Source organism: Salvelinus namaycush, chromosome 23, assembly GCF_016432855.1.
Source record: "Salvelinus namaycush isolate Seneca chromosome 23, SaNama_1.0, whole genome shotgun sequence".
Classification (NCBI taxonomy): Eukaryota; Metazoa; Chordata; class Actinopteri; order Salmoniformes; family Salmonidae; genus Salvelinus; species Salvelinus namaycush.
This window is the reverse complement of record NC_052329.1, coordinates 19,609,784-19,637,685: the sequence shown is the minus strand read 5'-3', so window position 1 is coordinate 19,637,685 and position 27,902 is coordinate 19,609,784. Positions and strand designations below refer to the sequence as shown.

The 27,902-nt window shown below is 44.1% G+C and overlaps 1 protein-coding gene across 1 annotated transcript; it reads right to left on the bottom strand.

Annotated features, from left to right (window-relative positions):
• Positions 1–1,097: 1,097 nt before the first annotated feature.
• LOC120018748 (tumor necrosis factor receptor superfamily member 19-like) lies at positions 1,098–21,991 on the bottom strand. Its single transcript, XM_038961954.1, has 10 exons — positions 21,506–21,991; positions 20,961–21,051; positions 20,501–20,614; positions 13,939–14,117; positions 13,685–13,770; positions 3,525–3,689; positions 3,258–3,383; positions 2,948–3,050; positions 2,133–2,440; positions 1,098–1,351 (listed from the first exon to the last, which is right to left on the bottom strand). Exons 2-10 carry the CDS (start codon positions 21,024–21,026, stop codon positions 1,347–1,349), a joined length of 1,152 nt encoding a protein of 383 aa, XP_038817882.1. The 5' UTR covers positions 21,027–21,051; positions 21,506–21,991; the 3' UTR covers positions 1,098–1,346.
• Positions 21,992–27,902: the final 5,911 nt, after the last annotated feature.

The following is a 27,902-nucleotide window of genomic DNA, read 5'->3' as shown; positions in this document are numbered from 1 at the left end:
TATTTTGCCGTGAAATCATTTGTTAGCATTTATTTGCAGTGCTGTGAAAAGGTATTTGCCCCCTTTCTGATTTTCTACATTTGTGCATATTTTCTATACTGAATATTATGAGATCTTCAACCAAAACCCAATATTAGATAAAGGGAACCTGAATTTACAAATAACAAAATAAAATGATATTTATTTATTTAATTAACAAAGTTATGCAACACCCAATTCCCCTGTGTGAAAAAGTAATTGCCCCCTTACGCTCAATAACTGGTTGTGCCACCTTTAGCTGCAAGGACTGCAACCAAATGCTTCCTTTATTTGTTGATCAGTCTCTCACAACGCTGTGGAGGAATTTTGGCCCACTCCTGCATGCAGAAGTGCTTTAACTCGGCGACATTTGTGGGTTTTCAAGCATGAACTGCTCGTTTCAAGTCCTGCCACAACATCTCAATTGGGATTAGGTCTGGACTTTGACTAGGCCATTCCAAAACTTCAAATGTGTTGCTTTCTAACCATTTTCATGTGGACTTGATTGTGTGTCTTGGATCGTTGTCTTGCTGCATGACCCAGCTGCAGCTTCAGCTCACAGACGGATGGCCTGACATTCTCCTGTAGAATTTCCTGATACAGAACAGAATTCATGGTTCCTTCTATTAAGGCAAGTCGTCCAGGTCCTGAGGCAGCAAAGCATCCCCAAACCATCAAACTACCAACACCGTTGGTATGAGGTTCTTACTGTGGAATGCAGTGTTTGGTTTTCGCCAGACATAATGGAACCCATCTTGTCCAAAAAGTTGACTCAAGTTTGCTAAGAAGCACCTGGATGATCATCAAGACTCTTGTTCTCTGGACAGATGAGTCAAAAGTATAACTTTTTAGACAACATCGGTCCCATTATGCCTGGCAAAAACCAAACACTGCATTTCACAGTAAGAACCTTATACCAACGGTCAAGCATGGTGGTGGTAGTGTGATGGTTTGGGGATGCTTTACTGTACACAGGGGCAGTGGGTGTTGCATAACTTTATTTATGAAATAAGTATGTGATTGCTGTGTTATTTGTTCACTTAGGTTCCCTTTATCTAATATTAGGTTTTGGTTGAAGATCTGATAACATTTAGTATAAAAAATATGCAAAATTAGAAAGGGGGCAAATACTTTTTCACAGCACTGTACATAGTCCCTTCAGATGTGTGACGGAAGGTTGTGGGTCACAAACCGCTTGAAAGAGATTGTGTACCACACACTTTTTGGGAATTGGTCTGTGGGCTAGTGTAATCTGAAACGGGATCTTTCTGGACTGTTTTCAGGTCCAGGGCGGTTCAAGGGTGGAACACGAGCCAAATAAATCCATGTCATCCTGGAAAAAGAGAGAGGAGAAAAGCACACACGGTCATTAGTAATCTATCTACCTAACATAGGTCAGGCAGGGACCGAGTCCCAACATCAGAAAGCTCAGCTGGGATCGCTGCCTGGCCCTTTCTTTGCTTCTGACTAGTTCCAGTTTCCATGGACACAACACTGTCCCTGCCAATCAAAGGGAGTGCAACAGTTGTGGTAAAATAAGTGTATGCGTGTGTGTGTTTGAACTATGCTGTTAGGACACAGAATGTCTCCTCTGTCCTGATGCTTCTGTGTTGTAGCTTTCTACTTGACTGTGTTTTGCTGTGGCTTCTACTGCTCTACTCTGAGCTCACTCACTGGATTCCATCAGTTCAGACAATCTGTATTGGCTTTGAAGCTCCATTTGACAGATACACTGAAGCTTTTTCCATAAATAATGTGTATCTGTTTTAATGGACTAAACCATTTCTTATCGTTCCAATTTCATATTAAACAGGTATGCTATGCAGAAGAATTCTAAATCGTTTTTGAGGGGAAGGAGAAGCAGTGATTCTTCTTTACTTAATAGTGTTTGCACTCGTATACTTTCCTCTTTTCTTGACAAAGTGAAGAATAGTGTGTTACTGTGTTTGTTAATCGCTCATTGGCTTGGTTCATGTATAACTACTGGGAAAGCTTACCCTAAGTGAGCATCTGAAGTATGTTATACACCAAGCATCGCTCAATTTCAAACTGTAGAGGATCATTCTGTGTGTGTCTGCATTAAAGTTCATACAGTACAGCAAGACACCACTGACCTTCCAGTGTAGATGGCTGCTGCTTTGGAAGGAGGACCTCTGTCAGGGCACCAGTCTTCTCCTGGCTCTGTCTAGCCTGTTCAGTTGATTTCTCCTGTGTGTCCTCACTTGACCTGCACCCCTCCTCTTCTTCTTCCTCGTCTTCCTCACCCTCTTCCTCTCGGTTGCAGCAGGGTGATCCCAAACTTTCGGCACAGTCGGGGTTCTGCATGAGCAGCCATGTCTCGTCGGCCTCTCTGGAGATGCAGGGCTCTGGATAGGCTTTCAGATAGGCCAGAACATTCTCCTCACAGGGGTTCACGCCACATCTGTAGGGCAAAATGGAGGCCGTGTCAGCATCATAAATCTCTCCCAGTCCCAGCTGTAATGATCCAACCACAGTCCCAGGGAGGCACTTCTCTGACAGTAATCTCCCAAACAGACCCAAAGTTAACACCATAACAAGATTGTTTTTGGCCTTGTCCGTGTTTCTCTTCCTGTTCTGAACCAGAGGTGTGTAAAGGAATGTTGTTTGGTTTCGCAAACATTATCCACCACAGAAATGGTTTACTGTATATGTCTGTCTACACTTCTAGGTCTTTCTGGGAATCCAGGAGACATGATGTCAAGCAATATCAGTTGCTGTACTTGTTACTGGTTCTTTTGACTGTCATATTTGGGCACCCATGTACTAGAATATATGTTGATTGGTGTTGATGAAATATGGTGGTGTATGGTGTTGAACAATGTTAAATGATGTAGATCGGTGGTTAATTAATGGTGGTTGATGGTTTTGAGTGGAGGTGAGGTGAGTGGTGTTGTGTCATGCTCCTCACCCCTCGTTGAGGCTGATCTGGGACTGGAAGGGGCTGGTGTCTCTGCTTCGGCCCAAACTGCAGATTTCATCACAGCACAGGGAGGGGATCAGGTGCACTGGGCCTGGAGATCACACAGGAAAAAACGTGTACCGACCACCAACCATCAGAAAGCATGGATGACCTTGCCAAGAAGCCTCAGCATATAGCGATGCCAGTACCATAGTGATACAGTCAAAGGCTCCACACAACTTGACAGAGTGACCGGCTTGAGAACCAAGGCTCATAAAGAGTGATGTGAATGTAGAAGCCCACCAGTAATAGGACCTACCACAGGTGTGGCCTGGCCCGTGGTGACATTGGCAGCATGGGCGCTGAGGGAAATCACGGAGCCTCCGTCGGTCCAGGCACGACAACTCTGCTCCACTGTATGGACTGTCCTGGGACCTTAGAGATGCTGAGGCAAAAATACACTTTCATAATGGAGACCCTAAACAAGTATATATTTCTATAGCAAAGCCACCTGTTGGTCCCAATGCTGCACTGAGATTTCCACAACATTGTAATAACTTCTTTCAAGCTCAAGTTGGTCACTCACCGCTGGGCTTCTTCTCCAGCAGCTGTCTCTTGAAGTAGATGACACAGAGGATGAGCAGGGCCAGCAGCACGGTGGCCAGAGCGCTGCAGATGACTGCTGCCAGGGCCATGTCCCGAGGGCTGGTCACCACCGGGGGGATGGGGACCAGGTTCACCCGCCCGCTGCCTGCAGGGGCAGAGATGGAGACGGTCAATATGATCAACAAACGTCCCCACTGTAGTTCTTCTGACATAATAACATGGGAATTTTCAAGCGAAGTTGTAAAAAGGAAAATAAAATATGTTTTTTGAACTGTCTAGTTTGAGAACGACTACATTTTAGAGTCGACTGTGTCATAACCTTGCTAGTACAATCTGGCCATAATTGAAAACAAGTATTTTTCTACACCTGAATTATGTCTCCTTTCTAGGTCTATGTTTATTATTGGCATGTAGTAGCTGTCTTTGACCCACTGAGTCCTCCAAGGAGACAGAGGCTCAAAGAAGAAACCTGGAGTAGATTCTCTCTCTCGCTCGTTCTCCCTCCAGAGGATGAGTTCTCCTCCAGAGGATGAGTTATTACAGTCATTCTTCCCCCTACCCCAAGGCCCTCTCATGCCAGTCAGACAGCCCATCATTAAGTCTGTACAGTCTGGCCAGACGTTTGAAACAAGCCTGGTGTGTATGTGTGTGCGCACATTTGTGCATGTGTGTTTATCCCATTACTGCAACTGCTGCCGCTGTCCTAGGCTAGCCCCCAGGGAAATCTGATGTCACTGTCTAGGCTCCCCACCCCAAACTGTTCACACACTCTCACATCAAGGAACCTGGCCTTGAGGACAGCTTCTCATTAAACACTTTCCCACAAATATGGAACATCAGGGCTTAATGTGCCAGATGTCATAACAAATTAGATACAATCTCCTTATGCTAAATTATGATTCAATGACTAAAATGTAATGATTCTTTATCGGATATAACTATCTGCTTAATTCCTCAACAAAGCAAACAAACTTTGTTGAGGAATAATTTGGTACATGACGAATGTCTAGTCATAAGGTAAACACGTCCAATAAGGCCACTGATATTATTTCAACAAGCAACAGAAGTATGATTGTATTATCTGTGATTGTAATTTTTGGTCAATTTTACTCTCCCTCATCACAACAATGACATTCTTATAGAATTTAAAGTGAGTTGTGACCTGTGCATAGAAAATCTTTTTCAATAGGCCCCTTCAATCGCTGTTAGCTTTTTAGTACATTAATCATAAATCATAAAGCAAAGTGAGTTTGGCCTTTTCAAATTCAAGAGCCCTTTGTTATGCAATGTAAACATTACTTTAGCATTGGCCAATGGTTTTATATTCCAGCGGGATAGAGGATAGGGGATAAGGGTATTTGTACATTCCATCTGAGGAAGAAAAAAATCCCAAACTGCCAGCGAAGCTTAAAATTTCAGTTTGACCCGGGGGGCTAAATAAATAAGCATTTAAATATTTCATTGTAAACAAACAGGTGATAACGGCTTATTAAAACAAGATTAGGACGTTTCAGAGGAGATACTGTAGGTCTTCAAAACTGTTATGACAGAAACCAAGTGCCGTTTTCTAACAGTTTTGACAATTGAGTCAACAGGAGTGCACTGCTCACATCAAGGAAAATACATCAATTACACGAGGCAGTTTATATAGCGGAATATAACTTGATATAGGTTGACATGATTTTGTGAGGATACAGTAACATTCTCCACTAAATCAAACAACTTGAAAAAACATCTTTGGAATGTGCTTCCTATCAACATTTTGGGTCGTCTATCAAAAGAATCCAAAATGACTTGCTGAAAGATTTGACTGAACACCTAAACCCATGCTTACACCTACACCCATGCTTACACAAGCAAGGCACATCATTTTCTCACCATGGTGCAGACACCCTCTCAGACTTTTTCTTCCACTGTACAGTTGTTGAGACCCAATGTCAAAGCCGTCCCGCCTCTGATCCAGTCAGCCCTCCTCACTCCCCTCTGCAACCAGCTGTGTCTTCCCCACACCCCAGCCCAGTGGCAGCCCTTATCACTCCCAGACAGCTGCAGAAAACACAGATTAAGGCTGGCCCATTGAGGAGACCTCACTTGCTGATCGTATCAACCCACCGCACTCTGCCAATAAACTGCTTGTTTTGATATATGCTCTCCTCTCTCCCTGTTGACTTTTAGGAATGCCAAACTTAAAGCCATGGCCTTATGTATGACAGGCCACAAAGAGACAGGGAACCACCAACCCACTGGGCACATACGTCAGTTCAACATCTAGTTTTGAAATCAACAAAAAATGGTAAGGTAAGGTGAAAGAAATATAAATTCTCTTACATTGATAACTTTTTTCAAATCAGTTTTCCACATTGATTCAACATCATCACATTCCTTTTTTGGGTTGAAATGATGTGGAAACAATGTTGATTCCACCAGTTTTTGCCAAGTGGGAAGTATGAATGGCCCCTTCTGAAAACGAATGGTGACCCCATCTGCATACATCACTTGTGAAACTTTGGAGATTTTGACTGGAATGACTTCCCATTGCCAAAGAGGTATGAGCCCTCCACAACCAAGAGTTTGTCTTAGGCTAAACAGATCTTCCTATCATAAATACAGCCAACACCCCTTTTAGTGTTGCAAGAAAAGCAAACTAGCATTGCTATGCAGTTGTGGTTTTATACATTTGCAAGGATACATGATTATGGCAGTGGTGAGGAGTTTTGTTGCTCTGAGCGTAAACACGTCACATGTCAAGTCTTGATTGGCTCTTGAGTGACTTTGTTTTGGTGGAGTTGATTTTAAGGGTTGACCGCTCTCATTTGGCATGCGTTGGTTTGCAAATCAATCTAGATAATTTCCTGCATGCTGCTAACGCTGTACTTTTTTACAGTCAGTGGTTAGGAGACATGGCATGGACCTTTGAAGTGAGGAAAGTAGAAGAAATGAAAGGTTGAGATAAAGAGAAATGAGATAAACAAATTGAGAGAAATGAGGATGGATATCAGTCAGGTCATGAGTTTTAGGGTCTTGAGTAGCCCTGGCCACATGCCCTATCTCTAGGAAAAGTGTTACAGTTGTATGAAGAGATGAAAATAGTCTGCATTGTCTTTCAACAGGCTGACCTGCACGCTTGTGGAATTTGCATCGGATTGCTTCAAACAAAATTGAACTGACTTCCTTTTGTGTATGCTGTGAAATCCTGGTTTGAGATATGGCCAAGTACGGCTCCAACACCATCATTAAGTTTGCAGACGACACAACAGTGGTAGGCCTGATCACCGACAACGATGAGACAGCCTATAGGTCGGAGGTCAGAGACCTGGCCATGTGGTGCCAAGATAACAACCTCTCCCTCAATGTGATCAAGACAAAGGAGATGATTGTGGACTACAGAAAAAGGAGGACCGATCACGCCCCCATTCTCATCAACGGGGCTGTAGGTCCGTGGGGCGACGCACAATTGGCCTAGCGCCGTCCGGGTTAGGGAGGGTTTGGCCGGTAGGGATATCCTTGTCTCATCGCGCACCAGCGACTCCTGTGGCGGGCCGGGCGCAATGCGCGCTAACCAAGGGAGCCAGGTGCACGGTGTTTCCTCCGACACATTGGTGCGGCTGGCTTCCGGGTTGGAGGCGCGCTGTGTTAAGAAGCAGTGCGGCTTGGTTGGGTTGTGTTTCGGAGGACACATGGCTTTTGACCTTCGTCTCTCCCGAGCCCGTACGGGAGTTGTAGCGATGAGACAAGATAGTAATTACTAGCAATTGGATACCACGAAAATTGGGGAGAAAAGGGGGTAAAATTAAATAAAATTTAAAAAAAATTCTACAGCTGCACCAACGAGAGCATCCTGACTGATTGCATCATCGCCTGGTATGGCAACTGCTCGGCCTCCGACTTCAAGGCACTACAGAGGGTAGTGCGTACGGCCCAGTACATCACTGGGGCCAAGCTTCCTGCCATCCAGGACCTCTATACCAGGCAGTGTCAGAGGAAGGCCCAAAAAATTGCCAAAGACTCCAGCCTCCCCAGTCATAGAATGTTCTCTCTGCTACCGCACGGCAAGCGGTACGGGTGCGCCAAGTCTAGGTCCAAATGTTCTCTCTGCTACCGCATGACAAGCGGTTCCGGAGTTTAGGTCCAAAAAGGCTTCTTAGCAGCTTCTACCCCCAAGCCATAAGACTCCTGAACAGCTAATCAAATGGCTACCCGAACTATTTGCATTGTCCCACCCTCCCCCATTTTTACGCTGCTGCTACTCTCTGTTTATTATCCATGCATAGTCACTTTACATCTACCTACATGTACATATTACCTCAATTACCTTGACTAACCGGTGCCCCCGCACATTGACTCTGTACCGGTACCCTCTGTATATATATTTTATTGTTGATCCTTAATTAGTAGCAAAAATTTTTACTTCAGTTTATTTTAGTAAATACTTAACCAACAATGCAGTTTTAAGAAAACAAGTGTTAAGGGCTTGTAAGTAAGCATTTCACTGTAAGGTCTACACCTGTTGTATTTGGCACATGTGACAAATACATTTTGAATTGATTTGATTTGAAGTGCCAAAAAATATTTATCTGACAGTTAGGCTTCCAACTTATATAAAAGGAATGTCAGGGGGTAGAACAAAAAACAGCTTATAGCCAAAGCAATGATTGTTTTTTCTATTACCAAACCAACAGACTAAATTCCCATTTGACTTTGGCGTAAATCTGTTTGGAATGAGTAAAAATGGCAAAACGTTTCTGGAGCTGGGGAGTGGGGGTTTTGGGGGAATATGGTCGGCCTCTCGCCAGACAACTAATACAACTCTACCATGACACAGATAAAAACAACAGCAGAGGAAATACATTAAAGCGACTGAAGGAGTCCATTAAACACAATCTCATTTTTACTTTGCTCCAGAAACTGGCTGGGAGACTGAAGTGCCATCCTGCACAGCTGCAGCTTAGCCCAGAGCCAGTATGGCTGGAATGATCTGCCCTTTAAGTTTTCACCACCGTCCACAAGATAAAACCGGAGGAAGAGATATGAAGACTTTCAAACATTTGGAAGCATTCCACTGAGACTCCCTGTACTAACTACCAGCTTTGCTCTCTCTGGGACACAATGGCCATTTTGTTTCATGGGCCTCTGCAATCAAAATGGCAAGCCAGACAGCCAGCCAAACAGCCACAGACAGCCAGACAGACAGACAGACAGACAGACAGACAGACAGACAGACAGACAGACAGACAGACAGACAGACAGACAGACAGACAGACAGACAGACAGACAGACAGACAGACAGACAGACAGACAGACAGACAGACAGACAGACAGACAGACAGACAGACAGACAGACAGACAGACAGACAGACAGACAGACAGACAGACAGACAGACAGACAGACAGACAGACAGACAGACAGACAGACAGACAGACAGACAGACAGACAGACAGACAGACAGACAGACATGCATGCATGCATGCATGCATGCATAGCTTAGATGTCCCAAGGCCCATGTTCAGGGTGATTACATATGGTTTAGTCATATGTAGACTCTCTTACTAATACTGCATGCTTTATAGTTATTGCTTGAAAATCAATATTTTGGTAGTAATGGTAGTAATAAAACTACCTCATATTGAGGGTGGGACACAGCTTTACATACTACATTTGAGCAAACAATTTTACATCTCCAGGAAGAGCAAATGTAAACTGAGTTTGTGAGTTCAAGTTGTCTGATATCCTGGAGACGTCTTCATTTATCTAACAGAGGGGTGCTAGAACTGGCTGGACGGCTCATACACACAGGCTGCCAAACCTTCTCAAGGAACAGCTGTGGCCTCCACAAGCATCAGGAAGTCACACTCAATTACCAAAGGTATAAGTTAGCTAGCCCACTCTCTCTGTGTGAGTGCCCAAAAATCATAAGGCTATACTTAACCACTGGTAATGGCCGGAAAAAGGTGGCTAATGAGATGTAGTAGTGGCCTACTGGAATTAAATACACTGCTTTATGAACAAAACCCCCTTTAAGAAATGCTTAATAGACCTCCGTGGATACATAGAAAGTGCTAGCAAATTGCACTACATAGTTTAAGAACGTCCTCTCTGAAGATACAATTGAAGTCGGAAGTTTACATACACTTAGGTTGGAGTCATTAAAACTAGTTTTTCAACCACTCCACAAATTTCTTGTTAACAAACTATAGTTTTGGCAAGTCGGTTAGGACATCTACTTTGTGCATGACACGTCTTTTTTCCAACAGTTGTTTACAGACAGATTATTTCACTTATAATTCACTGTATCACAATTCCATTGGGTCAGAAGTTTACATACACTAAGTTGACTGTGCCTTTAAACAGCTTGGAAAATTCCAGAAAATGATGTCTGAATCCTGGCTTAGGAAGGCCACCAAAAATCCTGAAATTTCCATCCCTAACTATAACATTTTCCGACGAGATAGAACTGCCGAAGGGGGCGGAGTTGCAATCTACTACAGAGATAGCCTGCAGAGTTCTGTCATACTATCCAGGTCTGTGCCCAAACAATTTGAGCTTCTACTTTTAAAAATCCACCTTTCCAGAAACAAGTCTCTCACCATTTCCGCTTGTTATAAACCCCCCTCGCCCCCCAGTTGTGCCCTGGACACCATATGTGAATTGATCGCCCCCCATCTATCTTCAGAGTTCGTACTGCTAGGTGACCTAAACTGGGACATGCTTAAACACCCCGGCCGTCCTACAATCTAAGCTAGATGCCCTCAATCTCACACAAATCATCAAGGAACCTACCAGGTACAACCCTAAATCCGTAACCATGGGCACCCTCTTAGATATCATCCTGACGACCCTGCCCTCTAAATACACCTCTGCTGTCTTCAACCAGGATCTCAGCGATCACTGCCTCATTGCCTGCGTGCATACTGGGTCCGCGGTCAAATGACCACCCCTCATCACTGTCAAACGCTCCCTAAAACACCAGCGAGCAGGCCTTTCTAATTGACCTGGCCCGGGTATCCTGGAAGGATATTGACCTTATCCCGTCAGTAGCAGATGCCTGGTTGCTCTTCAAAAGTGCTTTCCTCTCCATCTTAAATAAGCATGCCACATTCAAAAAATGTAGAACTAAGAACAGATATAGCCCTTGGTTCACCCCAGACTTGACTGCCCTTGACCAGCACAAAAACATCCTGTGGCGTTCTGCATTAGCATCGAATAGCCCCCGTGATATGCAACTTTTCAGGGAAGTCAGGAACCAATATATTCAGTCAGTTAGGAAAGCTAAGGCTATCTTTTTCAAACAGAAATTTGCTCCCTGTAGCACTAATTCCAAAATGTTTTGGGACACTGTAAAGTCCATGGAGAATAAGAGAACCTCCTCCCAGCTGCCCACTGCACTGAGGATAGGAAACACTCTCACCACTGATAAATCTACGATAATTTCAATAAGCATTTTTCAACGGCTGGCATCCCCTGCAGAAACTTGCCCCCCCACCGCTTCTCCTTCACCCAAATCCAGACAGCTGAGGTTCTGAGAGAACTGCAAAATCTGGAACCCTACAAATCACCTGGGCTAGACAATCTGGACCCTCTCTTTCTAAAATTATCCGCCGAAATTGTTGCAACCCCTATTACTAGTCTGTTCAATCTCTCTTTCGTATCGTCTGAGATCCCCAAAGATTGAAAAGCTGCCGTGGTCATCCCCCTCTTCAAAGGGGGAGACACTCTAGACCCAAACTGTTATAGATCTATATCCAACCTGCCCTGCCTTTCTAAAATCTTCGAAAGCCAAGTTAATAAACAGATCACCGACCATTTCGAATCCCACCGTACCTTCTCCACTATGCAATCTGGTTTCTGAGCTGGTCATGGGTGCACCTCAGCCATGCTCAATGTCCTAAACTATATCATAACCGCAATCGATAAAAGACAGTACTGTGCAGCCGTCTTCATCGACCTGGCCAAGGCTTTCGATTCTGTCAATCACCGTATTCTTATTGGCAGACTCAACAGCCTTGGTTTCTCTAATGACTGCCTCGCCTGGTTCACTAACTACTTCTCAGATAGAGTTCAGTGTGTCAAATCGGAGGGCCTGTTGTCCGGACCTCTGGCAGTCTCTATGGGGGTGCCACAGGATTCAATTCTCGGGCCGACTCTTTTCTCTGTATATATCAATGATGCCGCTCTTGCTGCTGGTGATTCTCTGATCCACCTCTACGCAGACGACACCATTCTGTATACTTCTGGCCCTTCTTTGGACACTGTGCTAACAAACCTCCAAACGAGCTTCAACGCCATACAATACTCCTTCCGTGGCCTCCAACTGCTTTTAAATGCAAGTAAAACTAAGTGCATGCTCTTCAACCGATTGCTGCCCGCACCCTCCCGCCTGACTAACATCACTACTCTGGACGGTTCTGACCTAGTATATGTGGACATCTACAAATACCTAGGTGTCTGGTTAGACTGTAAACTCTCCTTCCAGACTCACATGAAGTATCTCCAATCCAAAATTAAATCTAGAATCGGCTTCCTATTTCGCAACAAAGCCTCCTTCACTTATGCAGCCAAACATACCCTCGTAGAACTGACTATCCTACCGATCCTTGACTTCGGCGATGTCATTTACTAAATAGCCCCCAACACTCTACTCAGCAAACTGGATGTAGTCTATCACAGTGCCATCCGTTTTATCACCAAAGCCCCATATACTACCCACCACTGCGACCTGTATGCTCTCGTTGGCTGGCCCTCACTACAAATCTATCGCCAAACCCACTGGCTCCTGGTCATCTATAAGTCTTTGCAAGGTAAAGCCCCGCCTTATCTCAGCTCACTGGTCACCATAGCAACACCCACTCGTAGCACGCGCTCCAGCAGGTATATTGCACTGGTCATCCCCAAAGCCAACACTTGCTTTGGCCGCCTTTCCTTCCAGTTCTCTGCTGCCAATGACTGGATCGAATTGCAAAAATCTATGAAGCTGGAGTCTTATATCTCCCTCCCTAACTTTAAGCATCAGCTGTCTGAGCAGCTTACCGATCACTGTACCTGTACACAGCCAATCTGTAAATAGCACACCCGACTGACTACCTCATCCCCATATTATTACTTACCTTCTTACTCTTTTGCACCCCAGTATCTCTACTTGCACATTCATCATCTGCACATCTATCACTCCAGTATTAATGCTAAATTGTAATTATTTTGCCTCTAGGGCCTATTTATTACCTCCCTACTCTTCTACATTTGCACACACTGTACATAGATTTTTCTATTTTTATTTTATTTAGTGTTATTGACTGTACGTTTGTTTATGTGTAACTTTGTGTTGTTGTTTTTGTCGCACTGCTTTGCTTTATCTTGGCCAGGTCGCAGTTGTAAATGATAACTTGTTCTCAACTGGCCTACCTGATTAAATAAAGGTGAAATAAAAATAAATTTAAAAAAGGCCATTCTACTGCCAATGTTTGTCTATGGAGATTGCATGGCTGTGTGCTCGATTTTATACACCTGTCAGCAACGGGTGTGACTGAAATAGCCAAATCCACTCATTTGAAGGGGTGTCCACATACTTTTGTATATATAGTGTATTTCGAAACATTGCAGGTCCTTTTTGTCTTGAAATATGTGGATGGAGACGTTAACTTAAGAGGTTTTCAGCAGTCCATGAGAATGGAGCGATGATGATGGGTCGTATTGTATGGTCCCAGCTAAAATAATCCAGTTCTGGCAAGACCGACTATTATGCTAGCAGTATCCATGTCAACATTTCTGGGCCTGGTTGTAAAACTAAGCATTTATTTGAGCAATAAACATAGTTGGCTGGCTCAATGAGACTTTACTGTATGAGCTATGATTTTCTACACCCATTGGGGTTGTGGTTCTGATTACTCTAAGGGCCTTGTGATGGCATGTTTTAGATGAAGGTACAGTATGTGAATTTGTTCTTAACTGACTTTGCTAGTTAAATAAAGGCTAAAAAAAAATTGTGTTTTGTTATGGCTTTATGGCCTGACATGTTCTTGGGGTCTTGGCTGTACTTTTAGCATGGAGTTCAATAGTTTTCTCAATTAATGATGTTCTCAACTTCTCATTCAAGCTACAGATAGTACTCATAAACTGATGTTACACAAGAGAGTGTGAGTGCTCACAGTGTGGCTCATATGGAGGTGGAGGGTCCCCACATGGTATGCACTCCATATCTTGGAATCCGCTCAGCTTAGTTTTCCTGTAAAACCTGTTAAACACAACATAGCATTGAATTATTATGAAAGTTCTCATAAATCTGCTTAATTGATTGTATGAGGTAATGAACCAATACTTTGACCATTATCTGTAGTAACAGAGCAGTAGTTCACTAGTAGTAGAAGTAGAGTAGTTGTAAGAGATTAAGCCCCTCCCTCACCCGGGCAGACAGTCTCCGCACACAGCATTGCTGGTGGTGGAACAGTTGCCCTTCTGGAAGCGGTTGTTTAGGCCACAGTCCAGGCAGGGCTTGCACTTCTGCAGGCTCCGGTCCTCTTTGTAGCGGTTGCTTCTGCAGGACACGCACCTGGCATCCTCTCCGTAACCAAAGCCACATTCCTGGAGGGATTAACAGGAGAAATCCCCCGGGTGAGAGGTGGGGCTGGGGGCAGCTGGAGAAAGGCTCTGAATGTGGGATACCAGGGTGTCTAGAATTAAAGAATGATCTTGGCTTCCAAGATCGTAAGGGAACAATGGTCCGAATCTTTTGAGAGTCCATCTTACACTGGCAATAATCCCTCTGACTCTCTCAGAATCAATGAGGGGCCTTCCGCTGCAGGCCCCAGAATGGCCAAGTATTTGAATGATAAAAGGCCCTCGGGGACACCCACTGTTGTATTATTGCAAGTTTATTGCTGGGTTTTTGTGTGATTGGTTCTTTCTGGAACAACTCAGTGAGTGTCCTGGTGATTGAGAGGCCAGTGTATGTAGGCAATGCTTCAGTTAGCTGGGGGCAGGGATTATGGAGAGGTGCACAAGCGTAAGAAGTTGAAAACCTCTCCTGGTCTCTACAATGGGACCTGCACTTAAAAAGCACAGCATCTCATTACTGAATGAGTGATCTAATATGGAACCAGCTTAGTTGTCAGGCTTTAACCCCTATAGCGAATCCAAAATGGCAATATTACTAGACCCATATTGGATATATTATCACCCTGAATATATTATCTATATAACCTGCGTGTATCTGTTTACTATTGGATTCATGGGTACACCTCAATAAATGGGGACACGAGAATATATATATATATATATATTATATCATTATATTGTTTTTGCCAATCAGCCTGAGTACCAGTAGTTCTATTTTCTCTCCCATGCACAGGTTACCTTTCATTCTAGCCTGTGCACAAACTCTCATGGCTTTCCTCTAGACACGAGAATATAGCCTTTTCTGTTCTGTCTAAAAATATATAATGAGGTGTATGTAGTAGGTCTAGTGTTAATGTGATTCCTATTTGGTACTATATAGCATTTATTTGGCACGCAGAGGCTGGCAACCTTGATTTCCTATGGTAATAGCAACATTTACATTCCTGCTGATCATCGCATCCCACGCCAAGTAAAAGGACCCTGCTGGAATGACACCAGTCATTTTATTGTCTGCAGCAGCTGCCCCCATCCACTGTTAAACCACTGTTACCACACTGCATTCCCAGGCGGGGCGGGGGGGGGGGGGGGGGGCTCATATATCATTAACGTGAAGGTCAGATTCAAACAGGGCACTTCTCTCCTAGACCGTGTCCCGTTTCACCGCCTGGGCATGCAGTAGCACGGGAATGTGGGCACAGGAGCCCGGGGGTTAGGCAGACTGGCAAAGAAAGAAAAAAAAGGGAGGCAAAGAGGGGATTGCATTATGACCCTACAGAGTCAGGGCAGAAGATAGAGGAATTTGGCCATTTCAGCCAAACAAATGAGACGACATTGGACCTGGGCTCTGGCCAGAGGAGGGCTAGGGCAGGGCTGCAGCTGTTGTTGTGTGCTCTCCATATAAGGACCTTCACACCAGCAGAGCAGGGAACAGTGGAAAGGCGAGAGAGAGCGAGAGAGAGGGGTGGGGGGGGGGGGGGGGGGAGGGGGGTGATGACAACAGAGAGAAGGAAATACGGTTTGAATTTAGATTTGTGGATGATGTTGAACCCTGGAGCCTGAGTTTCTCCTAGTGCACGCCACGGAAGGCTATCCGCTGTAAAGCAGTCAGAGCAGAGCTGTTTAGAGTGGTTTTAGATGGAGGATCATCGTCCCACTTCCAGATGAAGGGGCCCTAGGAGGATTGATCCCCACAAAGCTGTGCGCTGGCAAAGACGCTGTCCATGTGGCAATGCATGGCAGGAGAGGGGCTGCCACGTACACAGGCCAGGGTAGGGCACAGAACAAAAGTAGCACTCAGCCAACTTGTCCCCTCTCCACCCAGGCAGTGCTGTAACATCCAGAAATTATCTGGATTTCAGACTTTTTGCATTAATAACAAAGGATCAAAACAAGGTCTAACACCCTGACCTGATCAGGTGTCTAATGTGAGAAAACATCTCAGATAATTGCATGGAAACACATTTTGTTTTTACAATAAAGATGCTGTCAAGGTATCCCATCTTGGGATGCAGCCAGGAATCACATAATGCTACAGTCTCATTTAAATGGAACTAATGGGTATAGGCAAATTAGCTTTCAAGTGTGTCATTACTTCCATGGGCTTAGGATGATCTAGCCTCAAAGTGAGCACAAAAGCCAGTGCTTACTCGTCTCATTTTACTCCTATCTCCAGATCTAGTTTTTGGTGAGAATGCCAAGCAAAACAGCACAGATGTAGAGCTGTGTGGAGGGAAAAGAGAGAGCTGGTTGGCTGGGGTTAAAGCATGTTCAGACAGGGAGAGATCAGCAGGGAATCACAAGAGTCTCCAGGGGGGCCAGTCATCTGATCCAGTAATGAACAAGCTCGGAAAACAATGTGAGTTTGTTAATGCAGTGTGCCATCTAACGTTCCCCACACACTGCCACACTCTTTCAATGTCTAGTGTCTACAAATCAAAGACATGTTGCCTCTTTGCCAATGGCAAAGTTCCCAGTATGCATGCACTATATGTGGGACAGTCACTCCTGTATGTATGTATGTACTGTATGTACTGTATGTACGTATGTATGTACAGTTGAAGTCGGAAGTTTACATACACCTTAGCCAAATACATTTAAACTCAGTTTTTCACAATTCCTGACATTTAATCCTAGTAAAAATTCCCTGTCTTAGGTCAGTTAGGATCACCACTTTATTCTAAGAATGTGAAATGTCAGAATAATAGTAGAGATAATGATTTATTTCAGCTTTTATTTCTTTCATCACATTCCCAATGGGTCAGAAGTTCACATACACTCAATTACTATTTGGTAGCATTGCCTTTAAATTGTTTAACTTGGGTCAAACGTTTTGGGTAGCCTATGTAAACTTCCGACTTCAACTGTACTTATTTTCCACCATTATTTTCCACCATAATTTGCAAATAAATTCATAAAAAATCCTACAATGTGATTTTCTGGATTTTTTTTCTAATTTTGTCTGTCATAGTTGAAGTGTACCTATGATGAAAATTACAGGCCTCTCTCATCTTTTTAAGTGGGAGAACTTGCACAACTGGTGGCTGACTAAATACTTTTTTGCCCCACTGTATGTACAGTTGAAGTCGGAAGTTTACATACACTTAGGTTGGAGTCATTAAAACTAGTTTTTCAACCACTCCACAAATTTCTTAACAAACTATAGTTTTGGCAAGTCGGTTAGGACATCTACTTTGTGCATGACAAAAGTAATTTTTCCAACAATTGTTTACAGACAGATTATTTCACTTATAATTCACTGTATCACAATTCCAATGGGTCAGAAGTTTACATACACTAAGTTGACTGTGCCTTTAAGCAGCTTGGAAAATTCCAGAAAATTATGTCATGGCTTTAGAAGCTTCTGATAGGCTAATTGACATAATTTGAGTCAATTGGAGGTGTACCTGTGGATGTATTTCAAGGTCTACCTTCAAACTCAGTGCCTCTTTGCTTGACATCATGGGAAAATCAAAAGAAATCAGCCAAGACCTTGTAGACCTCCACAAGTCTGGTTCATCCTTGTACCACGTTCATCTGTACAAACAATAGTACGCAAGTATAAACACCATGGGACCACGCAGCCGTCATACCGCTCAGGAAGGAGACACATTCTGTCTCCTAGAGATGAACGTACTTTGGTGCGAAAAGTGCAAATCAATCCCAGAACAACAGCAAAGGACCTTGTGAAGATGCTGGAGGAAACAGGTACAAAGTATCTATATCCACAGTAAAACAAGTCCTATATCGACATAACCTGAAAGGCCGCTCAGCACTGCTCCAAAACCGCCATAAAAAAGCCAGACTACGGTTTGCAACTGCACATGGGGACAAAGATTGTACTTTTTGGAGAAATGTCCTCTGGTCTGATGAAACAAAAATAGAACTGTTTGGCCATAATGACCATCGTTATGTTAGGAGGAAAAAGGGTGAGGCTTGCAAGCCAAAGAACACCATCCCGACCGTTAAGGACGGGGGTGGCAGCATCATGTTGTGGGGGTGCTTTGCTGCAGGAGGGTCTGGTGCACTTCACAAAATAGATGGCATCATGAGGCAGAAAAATGATGTGGATATATTGAAGCAACATCTCAAGACATCAGTCAGGAAGTTAAAGCTTGGTCGCAAATGGGTCTTCCAAATGGACAATGACCTCAAGCATACTTCCAAAGCTGAGGCAAAATGGCTTAAGGACAACAAAGTCAAGGTATTGGAGTGGCCATCACAAAGCCCTGACCTCAATCCTATAGAAAATTTGTGGGCAGAACTGAAAAAGTGTGTGCGAGCAAGGAGGCCTACAAACCTGACTCAGTTACACCAGCTATGGCAGGAAGAATGGGCCAAAATTCACCCAACTTATTGTGGGAAGCTCGTGGAAGGCTACCCGAAACGTTTGACCCAAGTTAAACAATTTAAAGGCAATGCTACCAAATACTAATTGAGTGTATGTGAATTTCTGACCCACTGGGAATGTGATGAAAGAAATAAAAGCTGAATTAAATCATTATCTCTACTATTATTCCGACATTTCACATTCTTAAAATAAAGTGGTGATCCTAACTGACCTAAGACAGGGAATTTTTACTCGGATTAAATGTCAGGAATTGTGAAAAACGGAGTTTAAATGTATTTGGCTAAGGTGTATGTAAACTTCCGACTTCAACTGTATGTATGTATGCATGTACTGTAAATATGTATGTACTGTATGTATGTATGTATGTATGTATGTATGTATGTATGTATGTATGTATGTATGTATGTATGTATGTATGTATGTATGTACTGTATGTATGTATTGTTAGGAATTGTAGATTTGTTCAAGTGTGAAGAAATGCTGGATGAAAGACAAGGTGAAGACTTCTGTAACTTTCGTTCGAGGATTTAATAGACAGAAGAAACCAGTGCACCAGTGAGAGCTGTGGGGCTCGTAAGTAAGCATTTCACTGTAAGGTCTACACCTGTTGTATTCAGCGCATGTGACTAATAAAATGTTATTTGATTTGATTTGTGTGATACTCAGAAGAGCTCGCAACAATCTGACTCTCAAGGCCAGGAAGCTTGTTAAATACCATCCTCTGTTCGTTCTCCAAGTTCCTGGGCCCTGGTCAAAACTTTAATGACGGTTGTTGTCGAGACCACTTGGGTCAGAGTGAATCGTATATTAGCTATATCTGTCACTTGAAACCACCGGTGGCCCGGGGGTTCTACTTTTTAATAAAGGACTTCCCTGATGCTTGGGTGGTTCCCTGAACGAAGAGCTAATAGGTTTGTGAAGTTGGTATAATTACATTCCATATTAGAAAAGTCTCCCCACTGAGGTGCACTATTTACCTGCTCGGAGCTTCCCTACACTGTGAGATGGCTTCCCGCAACCACTTAGAATGAATGAGGCAGCCAATTATTAACCAGGACCCCAGGGCACACAGTATTCATGACTGTTGAACTGGCAGAGGAACATGAGGCCCACTGAAGCGTACCACCACTGACTGCATGTCTGTGTGTACCAAGATAAAAGGCAAACTGGTAGACAAGTATGTGTGCAACAGATGTTTACGAGAGGGAAATTTAGTATAAGATGGAAGGTTTTTTACCTGTTCTTAGTTGAGCATATGATTAAGTGGTAGGAGGGAAAGCATTGCTAAACTAATGTTGCTCAGGGCCTTCCAACCCATTTCTACACAGCCCACACAGAGCACCATGTCTTTGGCAAGAATAGTGGTAAAAGGCATACCCCTCTCACTGTACAGCACGTTTATGCATGGTTTCCATCAAACAATGGAGACAATAACTTGGACAGGGAACTTGGGAAAAACAATGGAATCCATTCAGCAACAGAGGGTCGAAGTATGGGTGTGACTGATTAAAGAGCGGTCTGTGTTCTACAAAAGCCATTTGGCCCTTTTCTCCATTAAACAGAGGAAGTCATAAATTACCTCAGTCCCCTGGATAAGATTCACTATTCTAAACACTGAAATCCATTCTATTCATGAACGGTTGTCTTTCAGAATAAAGCTGTGTTTTTTTACCAAGGGTATATCTTATCTAGAGGTTATTCAGGTTTAGGAAGTTACAACATGATTTAAGTAGTCTGGTTGTATCTAGTATTATCATGGTTTTAGTCTCTTTCCTTTTTATAGATCAAGGGAAACAGTGATAAATGTTTTCCTTTCAACTGTGATGAAGCATCCTAAAAACTCGTTCAACTGAGATGGAATCATTGGGCCAACTACATTTTCCACAGATTTTTAAAGTCTGTATGTAAAGTGCAGTACATTTAAGGGCACTCATAAGGAGGTCATCATTTATTGATGTCTGAGTTTTACTGTCTATATATCATACATTATTAGGCTCCAAACCTTTGATAGCTCCTGCCCGGCGTCGCACTGCTTGCAGGGTTTACAGTTCCCAAGCTGATCCTTGTACTCCTGTTCCCTGCATTCTCTGGTCTCCTCCTCCGCTGTTACAGGAACCTGGGAGGGAATAATCATTTGATACTGAACAGCTAGTGATTCCTGCGTTTCATCAGGCCTTTCATCAGTAAGAGATCATGTGGACTGAGTCCAGAGCAAGCGTAATCCCCCTACAATAGTGCCACTATTTTACCCACTGGCTTTTACTCTTCAAACTATGTAGACTACTATATCTGTCCGTCCACACATTGATGTCCATGCCAGATCTGACAACAGTCATTTAAAATGGAGACTATTACAGAGTCTATTATACGTGGGCATTACAGATCGCAGATCGGACTATAAATGGCCTGTCAAAAGCTTGGAATCACACTAGTTGGGTAAATTCAAAGCAGAAATAACTCACCAGAGATGAGTATATTACATGTAACGTCAGTAGAAATAACCAGGTGTGCCCAGGTATCAAGGCCATTTTTAGGGGCTACTGCAGAATGACTCTGGAAAAGAGAAAGATATAGAATGAAGATGTGAATTTCTTCTCTGTTCAACAACAAAAAACAAACATAAAGGAATACTGTGGAACCTCGGATTGCTGTCAAAAAGCCCAATGTATGGCCAGTGAAAATTACCACAATACTCATGAGCAGGTAAATTATATTTGTTCTCAGCCACTTTCCTCCAAACAGGTTGACATAGTGACCAATCACAACATAGACACAACATACCAGCTTTGCAACATATTCAACTATGTTGTAACATTGTAACAATGTTTTTTATGAGCTAGTTGATATTTTCAGCGAGGACAATGATGCTTCATCCTTCCTCAAACCAGCCAGGGCTATGACAGAATGATCTTGTCAAAAGTCAAAATATGTGTTAATGGTTTCAGTTTTTTGAATGTCTCAAAATCATATTGGTTACAAAACAACTGCAGCCCTCTGCACGTTTTACCTGGTATGTGCTGCTGTAGTCTGATGGGTTCTTTAGTTGTCCTTTCCCTGCCTGAATGAGTGTAGTTTCAGACAGATATCCACTCCTGTGCGTTCTGCATAGGTCTCCAGACCATTCCAGCCATGCGATGTGCTCTTTGCTCAACTGCGCTACTCCAGTCCAGGCGAATCCCCGGATTGAAGACAAAATCAGAGCGGAGATCAAAGGCAGGGATAGCTGCGATCTAAAGCATGTAATCTGATCTCTGATCGGCCACTAGGCCTACATCAAAGCGCAACCACAGGGTGGACACTACTGCTACAAACAGGTCATTATGATCATATGACAATAACCTCACATGTCGATACAATTGCATACAAGATAGAGGGCTCATTAAAATGTGGAAATGCAAAGAGTTTGCAAAGTGCAAGGCGTCGAGATCTGGTTGTGTTGTTATTCTCCTTTGAAATGCGCTTCCAGCGCCGCCTCCCTCTATGCGATCCCTGGTCTGTTTGTTTGGTTTATCTGAGGGTTCGCTGTTTGATGCCAGGCTTGGGTTTGAAGTTGAGCACAGCCCTCAACATTCCCTTTCATCTCAATGCACTGCAGATGCTATGACGCCACTCCGCTGTTCTGGGATTGGTCGGGCGGACAGTCTGCAGTTTTTTTGAGAGAAAGCCAGTGCCAGAAAGTTAACAATCTGAAAGAGGCTGAGAGCAAACTGTCTCTACTTTATAGTGGACAGTTTGGATAAGATAGGCTGCAGTAGCTACCCTTTACGTTGAGAGTTTATCCAGGGTTCATAACCAGTTTATAAAGCGCTCATAAGATGTTTATAGACGTTTGTAAATTGTTACAATAAAGGTCAAATCATTAATGTTGTGGATTAGGCCTAAATTGTTAAGGCAACAACATTGACCTGACCAATAATACCATATAAACATTTACAAATTACCTGTAAATAATGTATGAGATTATTAACAACCTATGAACTCTTACAATATAGTACATGTAGGTCTAATGCTAATTTTAACAAATAGCGCCCCTTCTCACGTAGGCCTAGCCTTCAGTGTTTCCCAAAAATCATAATTCTACTTCAGTCCTAACTAGGCCTACTAACATTTCTGCTTTCAAAGCTATTTAAATAGGAAGAACTCAAACACAGAGTGAGAGAAAGAGAGGGAGGGGAGAGAGAGAGGGAGGGGGCAGAGTGAGCGAAAAGTTCAATTTTGCAGTCAGAGTAGCCAATTTGTGGACATGTCAGGGCGTGTTGTAAATAAATTCTAGAGATTTGTGTCATGATTGTACAAACTTGAGGTAGGCGCTGCATATTTTCATTATTGCCCCACATTTCAAATAATGGATCTACAGTATTTCTACAGTGGAATGTTGCTTCGCTTACTATTTCTCTAATAATGCACCTGGCAAATATCTCTGGTTTGAATGCATTATAATAAAGTTGAATGGGGACATATTTCAGAAATGCAAAGTTCTATATGTCTGTGTTTATAATATTTAATTTGTTGTATATATTTGTGTGTACTATAGGGTTGCAGTCCTTTACTTTTTAATGAATGGCACACATCTATAAGGCACACATCTATAATGGAGCCAGTCACAAATAGAAAAACAACACTCTTCTGCTCTTTGTGCATGTATATAAAACCTGCTTCCAATACACAAGTATAGCAACCAGGGAAAACTGTAGGTGCTTTCACCTCTACAAGTATGTGTTAATCTCAGCCTGGTGGGCACACTGTTATGGAGCTGTAGTTATAAAAATGTCCATCAAGTTGTTTCAATGCATCATTCAATACTTTTCCATATTATCTCTTTGTGGGACTGTTGATTGGGGTTTATACATTGTCTCCATCTAGTGCATATAAAATGTCATGATAATTTCATCCATGGGGATTCCTCAGCTGTAGGCTAGTTTATTTTGGCACACCATTCTCTTCTTCATGACCTAAAGAGGTTTGCAACTTAAATCATATTTTCAAAAATCTCTGCCCCCTAAAGTGAATACATGCAGGTATATGCCTGGGCCTATATTTGTCTCAGGTGTGAGGGACCACTTTGAATAAACTTATTTGTTGATATCCATAGAAATGTGTGCTAAAATAAGATGGATGTTTTTAACACAATGTCAAATGTTTTGATAAATCCGTTGTGGTTTGAACCACCATGGTGCAACTTGATTTGAACCACAAATTATAACCCCATGTATCTTCACTTTTGGACAATTACATTTTTTTTAAATTGCATCTGGTGATTGGTTAATTAAGGTGTAATAACACACAGGCCTATTGGCCTATTCAAACAGGAAGTACCAGTGACGTGCTCAATACGGAACTGGTCCGATGAAGCGTTTGCTAAGCTACAGGTCTGTTTCGCTAGCACAGCCTGGAATATGTTCCAGAATTCATCTGATAACATTGAGGAGTTTACCACATTAGTCTCCGACTTCATTAATAAGTGCATCAACTACGTCATCCCCACAGTGACCATACTTCCATACCCCAACCAGAAGCCATAGATTACAGGCAACATCCATACTGAGCTAAAGACAAGAGCTGCCGCTCTCAAGGAGCGGGACACTAATCCAGACGCTTATAAGAAATCCCACTATACGACCTCCGACGAGCGTACTCAGAGCATGCCCTGACCAGTTGCCAAGTTTCTTCACTGACATTTCCAACCTATCCCTGACCCGGTCTGTAATACCAACTTGTTTCAAGCAGAACACCATAGTCCCCATACTCAAAGACACCAAGATAACCTGCCTAAATGACTATCGCCCCATAGTACTCACATCTATAGCCATAAAATGCTTTGAAAGGTTGGCTCACATCAACACCATCATCCCAGACAACCTGGACCGACTCCAATTCACATACTTCCCCAACAGATCCACAGATGACACAATCTCTATTGCATTCCACACAGCCCTCACCTTCCTGGACTAAAGGAATAGCTATGTAAGAATGCTGTTCATTGACTACAGCTTAGCATTCAATACTATAGTCTCCTTCAAGCTCATCACCAAGATCAGGACACTGGGACTGAACACCTCATAGTGAGGGTAGGCAACAACATATCTACGAACGCTGACCATCAACACGGGAGCCCCTCAGGGGTGTGTGCTTAGTCTCCTCCTGTACTCCCTGTTCACCCACAACTTTGTGGCCGCACACGACTCCAACACCATCATCAAGTTTGCTGATGACACGACGGTGGTAGGACTGAACACCGACGACAGTGAAGCAGCCTAAGGAGGAGGTCAGAGACCTGGCAGTGTGGTGCAAGGACAACAACTTCTCCCTCAATGTCAGCAAGACAAAGGAGCTGATCATGGACTACAGGAAACGGAGGAGCGAGCATGCCCCCATCCACATCGATGGGGCTGTAGCGGAGCGGGTCAAGAGCTTAAAATTCCTTGGTGCCCACATCACTAAGGAATTAACATGGTCCACACAAACCAGCACAGTTTGGAAGAGGGCACGACAGTGCCTCATCCCCCTCAAGAGGCTGAAAAGATTTGGCATGAGCCCTCAGATCCTCAAAAAGTTCTACAGCTGCACCATTGAGAGCATCTTGACTGGCTGCATCACCGCTTGGTAAGGCAACTGCAAGGCACCCAAATGCAAGACGCTACAGAGGGTGATGAATATGACCCAGTACATTACTGTGGGTGAGCTCCCTACCATCCAGGACCTCTATACCAGGCGGTGTGAGAGGAAGGCCCAAAAACCTGTAAAAGACTCCAGCCACCCAAGCCATAGACTGTTCTCTCTGCTATCACGTGGCAGGCATGCCTGGAGGAATGGGCCCACTCCAAGACCGCAGAGCGGACAGTGTCAGGCACAAACATCCGGTTATCTGGGCCCCCCAGGGTTCGGCTGGGACCGCTGCGCCAGACACGAAGTGGGAAGGATGGTCTCGGGCTCCGGAGTGGTAACCGTGGGGCTATAGACGCAAGACAGGGCATCCGGCTCGACGTTCTTGGACCCCGGTTGGTAAGACAGGGAAAGTTCAACCGGGTTAACAGCAGAGCCCATCTCGCTTGCCTGGAGTTGAGGTGCTTGGCGGTGCAGAGATACTCCAGGTGTTTGTGGTAGGTCCACACAATGAACGGATGTTCCGACCCCTTCCAGCCAGTGCCTCCATTCCTCCAACGCCATCTTCACCGCGAGAAGCTCTCGATTCCCCACATCGTAGTTCCTCTCCGTGGCGTTGAGGCGCACGGATGCAGCTTAAGGTTCAGGGCAGAACGTTGGGACAGGACAGCCCCCACTCCGACATCCGAAGCATAGGCCTCCACCACAGAAGGGTCAGGATGAACCAAGATAGGAGCACTGGTGAAGAGGTGTTTGAGGTCCTAGAATTCCCGGTCAGCAGCAGAGGACCACGTGAACGGAACCTTGGTAGAGGTGAGTGCAAACAAGGAGGAAGCCAGGGTAGCATCCAAAAAGCTCTCATCGACCACAGAGTCAATGAGGACCCTGAGAGATTTAGACTTGTTTCCCCACAGCAGAATAGCATAAAAAGGGGTGCGAGCAAGGGAAGCAGAAAAGTTCTCCAAATGGCCCACCAGGGTACTCGCTCCTACCGGTGAGCCTGGTCTTTTAGGACAAGAGGACACAAAATTACCAAGAGTCCCGCAATATAGACAACTCTTTGTGTTGATCCTGTATTGCCGTTCCGCTGCCTAGTTGCATAGGCTCGGGCAGCAGTGATTTGTCCGTCTTCGGCGACTCTCGGCAACGGGACCGTTGGGGACTTCCGGATGACTCGGAGGTGGAATCCCTGGACGTGCGAGCGAAATCGAATTCCCCTACCAGCCGTCGTTCCCATAATTGCCAAACGATACGGATGATCAATGCAATGAGGGAATCGAGATCCGTAGGTAACTCCTGAGCAGTAAGCTCATCCTTGACCTCCTCAGAGACGCAGTGCAGGAACATATCGATCAGCGCTTCCTGGTTCCAAGCACTCTCCGCTGCAAACGTGCGGAAATCCACTGCATAGTCTGCCACACTGCGGGGGTCCTGCCGAAGCTGGATTAGTCTCCGGACATCTTCTCTCCCGGAGAATGGGGCATCAAAAACCTTCTTCACCTCTCCCACGAACCCCTCCAGACTAACGCATATGGCCGGCTGTTGTTCCCATACAGCAGTAGCCCAGGTGAGAGCCCTCCCGGACATCAGCGTGATGAGGTAGGCTAACTTGGAGTGATCCGAGGGGAAGGAGGATGGCTGAAGCTCGAAGACGAGGGCACACTGAGCTAGAAATGCCCGACAGGTGCGCGGCTCTCCATTGAAGCGTTCCCGGGGGAGGTAAGCAGGGCTCCGGAGAAGGTGGAGTGACCGATGAGACAGCTCTGCTCACAGTTGAGTTACTGAGGTGCTATGAGGTTACCACCGTGGTAGGCTGCCTCCCAGACAACCCGCAGAATTGCTCCAGCAAAAGATGTCCAATGCCCGGTCATGGCGTTCAGCCAACATTTGGACCCCCTCCTTAAGGTCACGAAGCAATTCTTTGTACCTACCGATGGTGGCTCCTTGGGAAGAGATGGCGTTGCGCAGCGGGCCCGGGTCTGCTGGGTCAGTCATGGCCAGTTTGTACTATCACGTTTCAGGTACACACCCCAACGCACACATACACTTTTTTGCACTAACTTTCCTGCACTGACTCTATGCACACACACTGGACTCTACCTACACACACACACACACACACACACACACACACACACACACACACACACACACACACACACACACACACACACACACACACACACACACACACTACATACTGTATGCGCACACACTTTCACACATGCTGCTGCTACTGACTATTCGGTACTGGTATTCCCTCTATATAGGCATGTTATTTGTACTTATTGTTATTCGTTATTCACTGTGTATTTGTTCCTCATGTCAGTATTTCTGTTTTTAATATATAAACTGCTGTTCAAAAGTTTGGGGTCACTTAAAAATGTCCTTGTTTTTGAAAGAAAAGCAATTTTTTGTCCATTAAAATAACATCAAATTGATCAGAAATACAGTGTTGACATTGTTAATGTTGTAAATGACTATTGTAGCTGGAAATGGCAGATTTTTTATGGAATATCTACATAGGCGTACAGAGGCCCATTATCAGCAAACATCACTCCTGTGTTCCAATGGCACGTTGTGTTAGCTAATCCAAGTTTATCATTTAAAATTGATCATTAGAAAACCCTTTTGAAATTATGTTAGCACAGCTGAAAACTGTTGTGCTGATTACAGAAGCAATAAAACTGGCCTTCTTTAGACTAGTTGAGTATCTGGAGCATCAGCATTTGTGGGTTAAGTTACAGGCTCAAAATGGCCAGAAACAAAGAACTTTCTTCTGAAACTCGTCAGTCTATTCT

Coding starts and splice junctions, on each gene's coding strand:
- LOC120018748 (XM_038961954.1), bottom strand. CDS start 21,026: ATGGCCTTGATACCTGGGCACACCTGGTTATTTCTACTGACGTTACAT. Junction 20,615..20,960: donor ATGTAATATACTCATCTCTG/GTGAGTTATTTC, acceptor ATTCCCTCCCAG/GTTCCTGTAACAGCGGAGGA. Junction 14,118..20,500: donor CCGGGCAGGAGCTATCAAAG/GTTTGGAGCCTA, acceptor TAATCCCTCCAG/GAATGTGGCTTTGGTTACGG.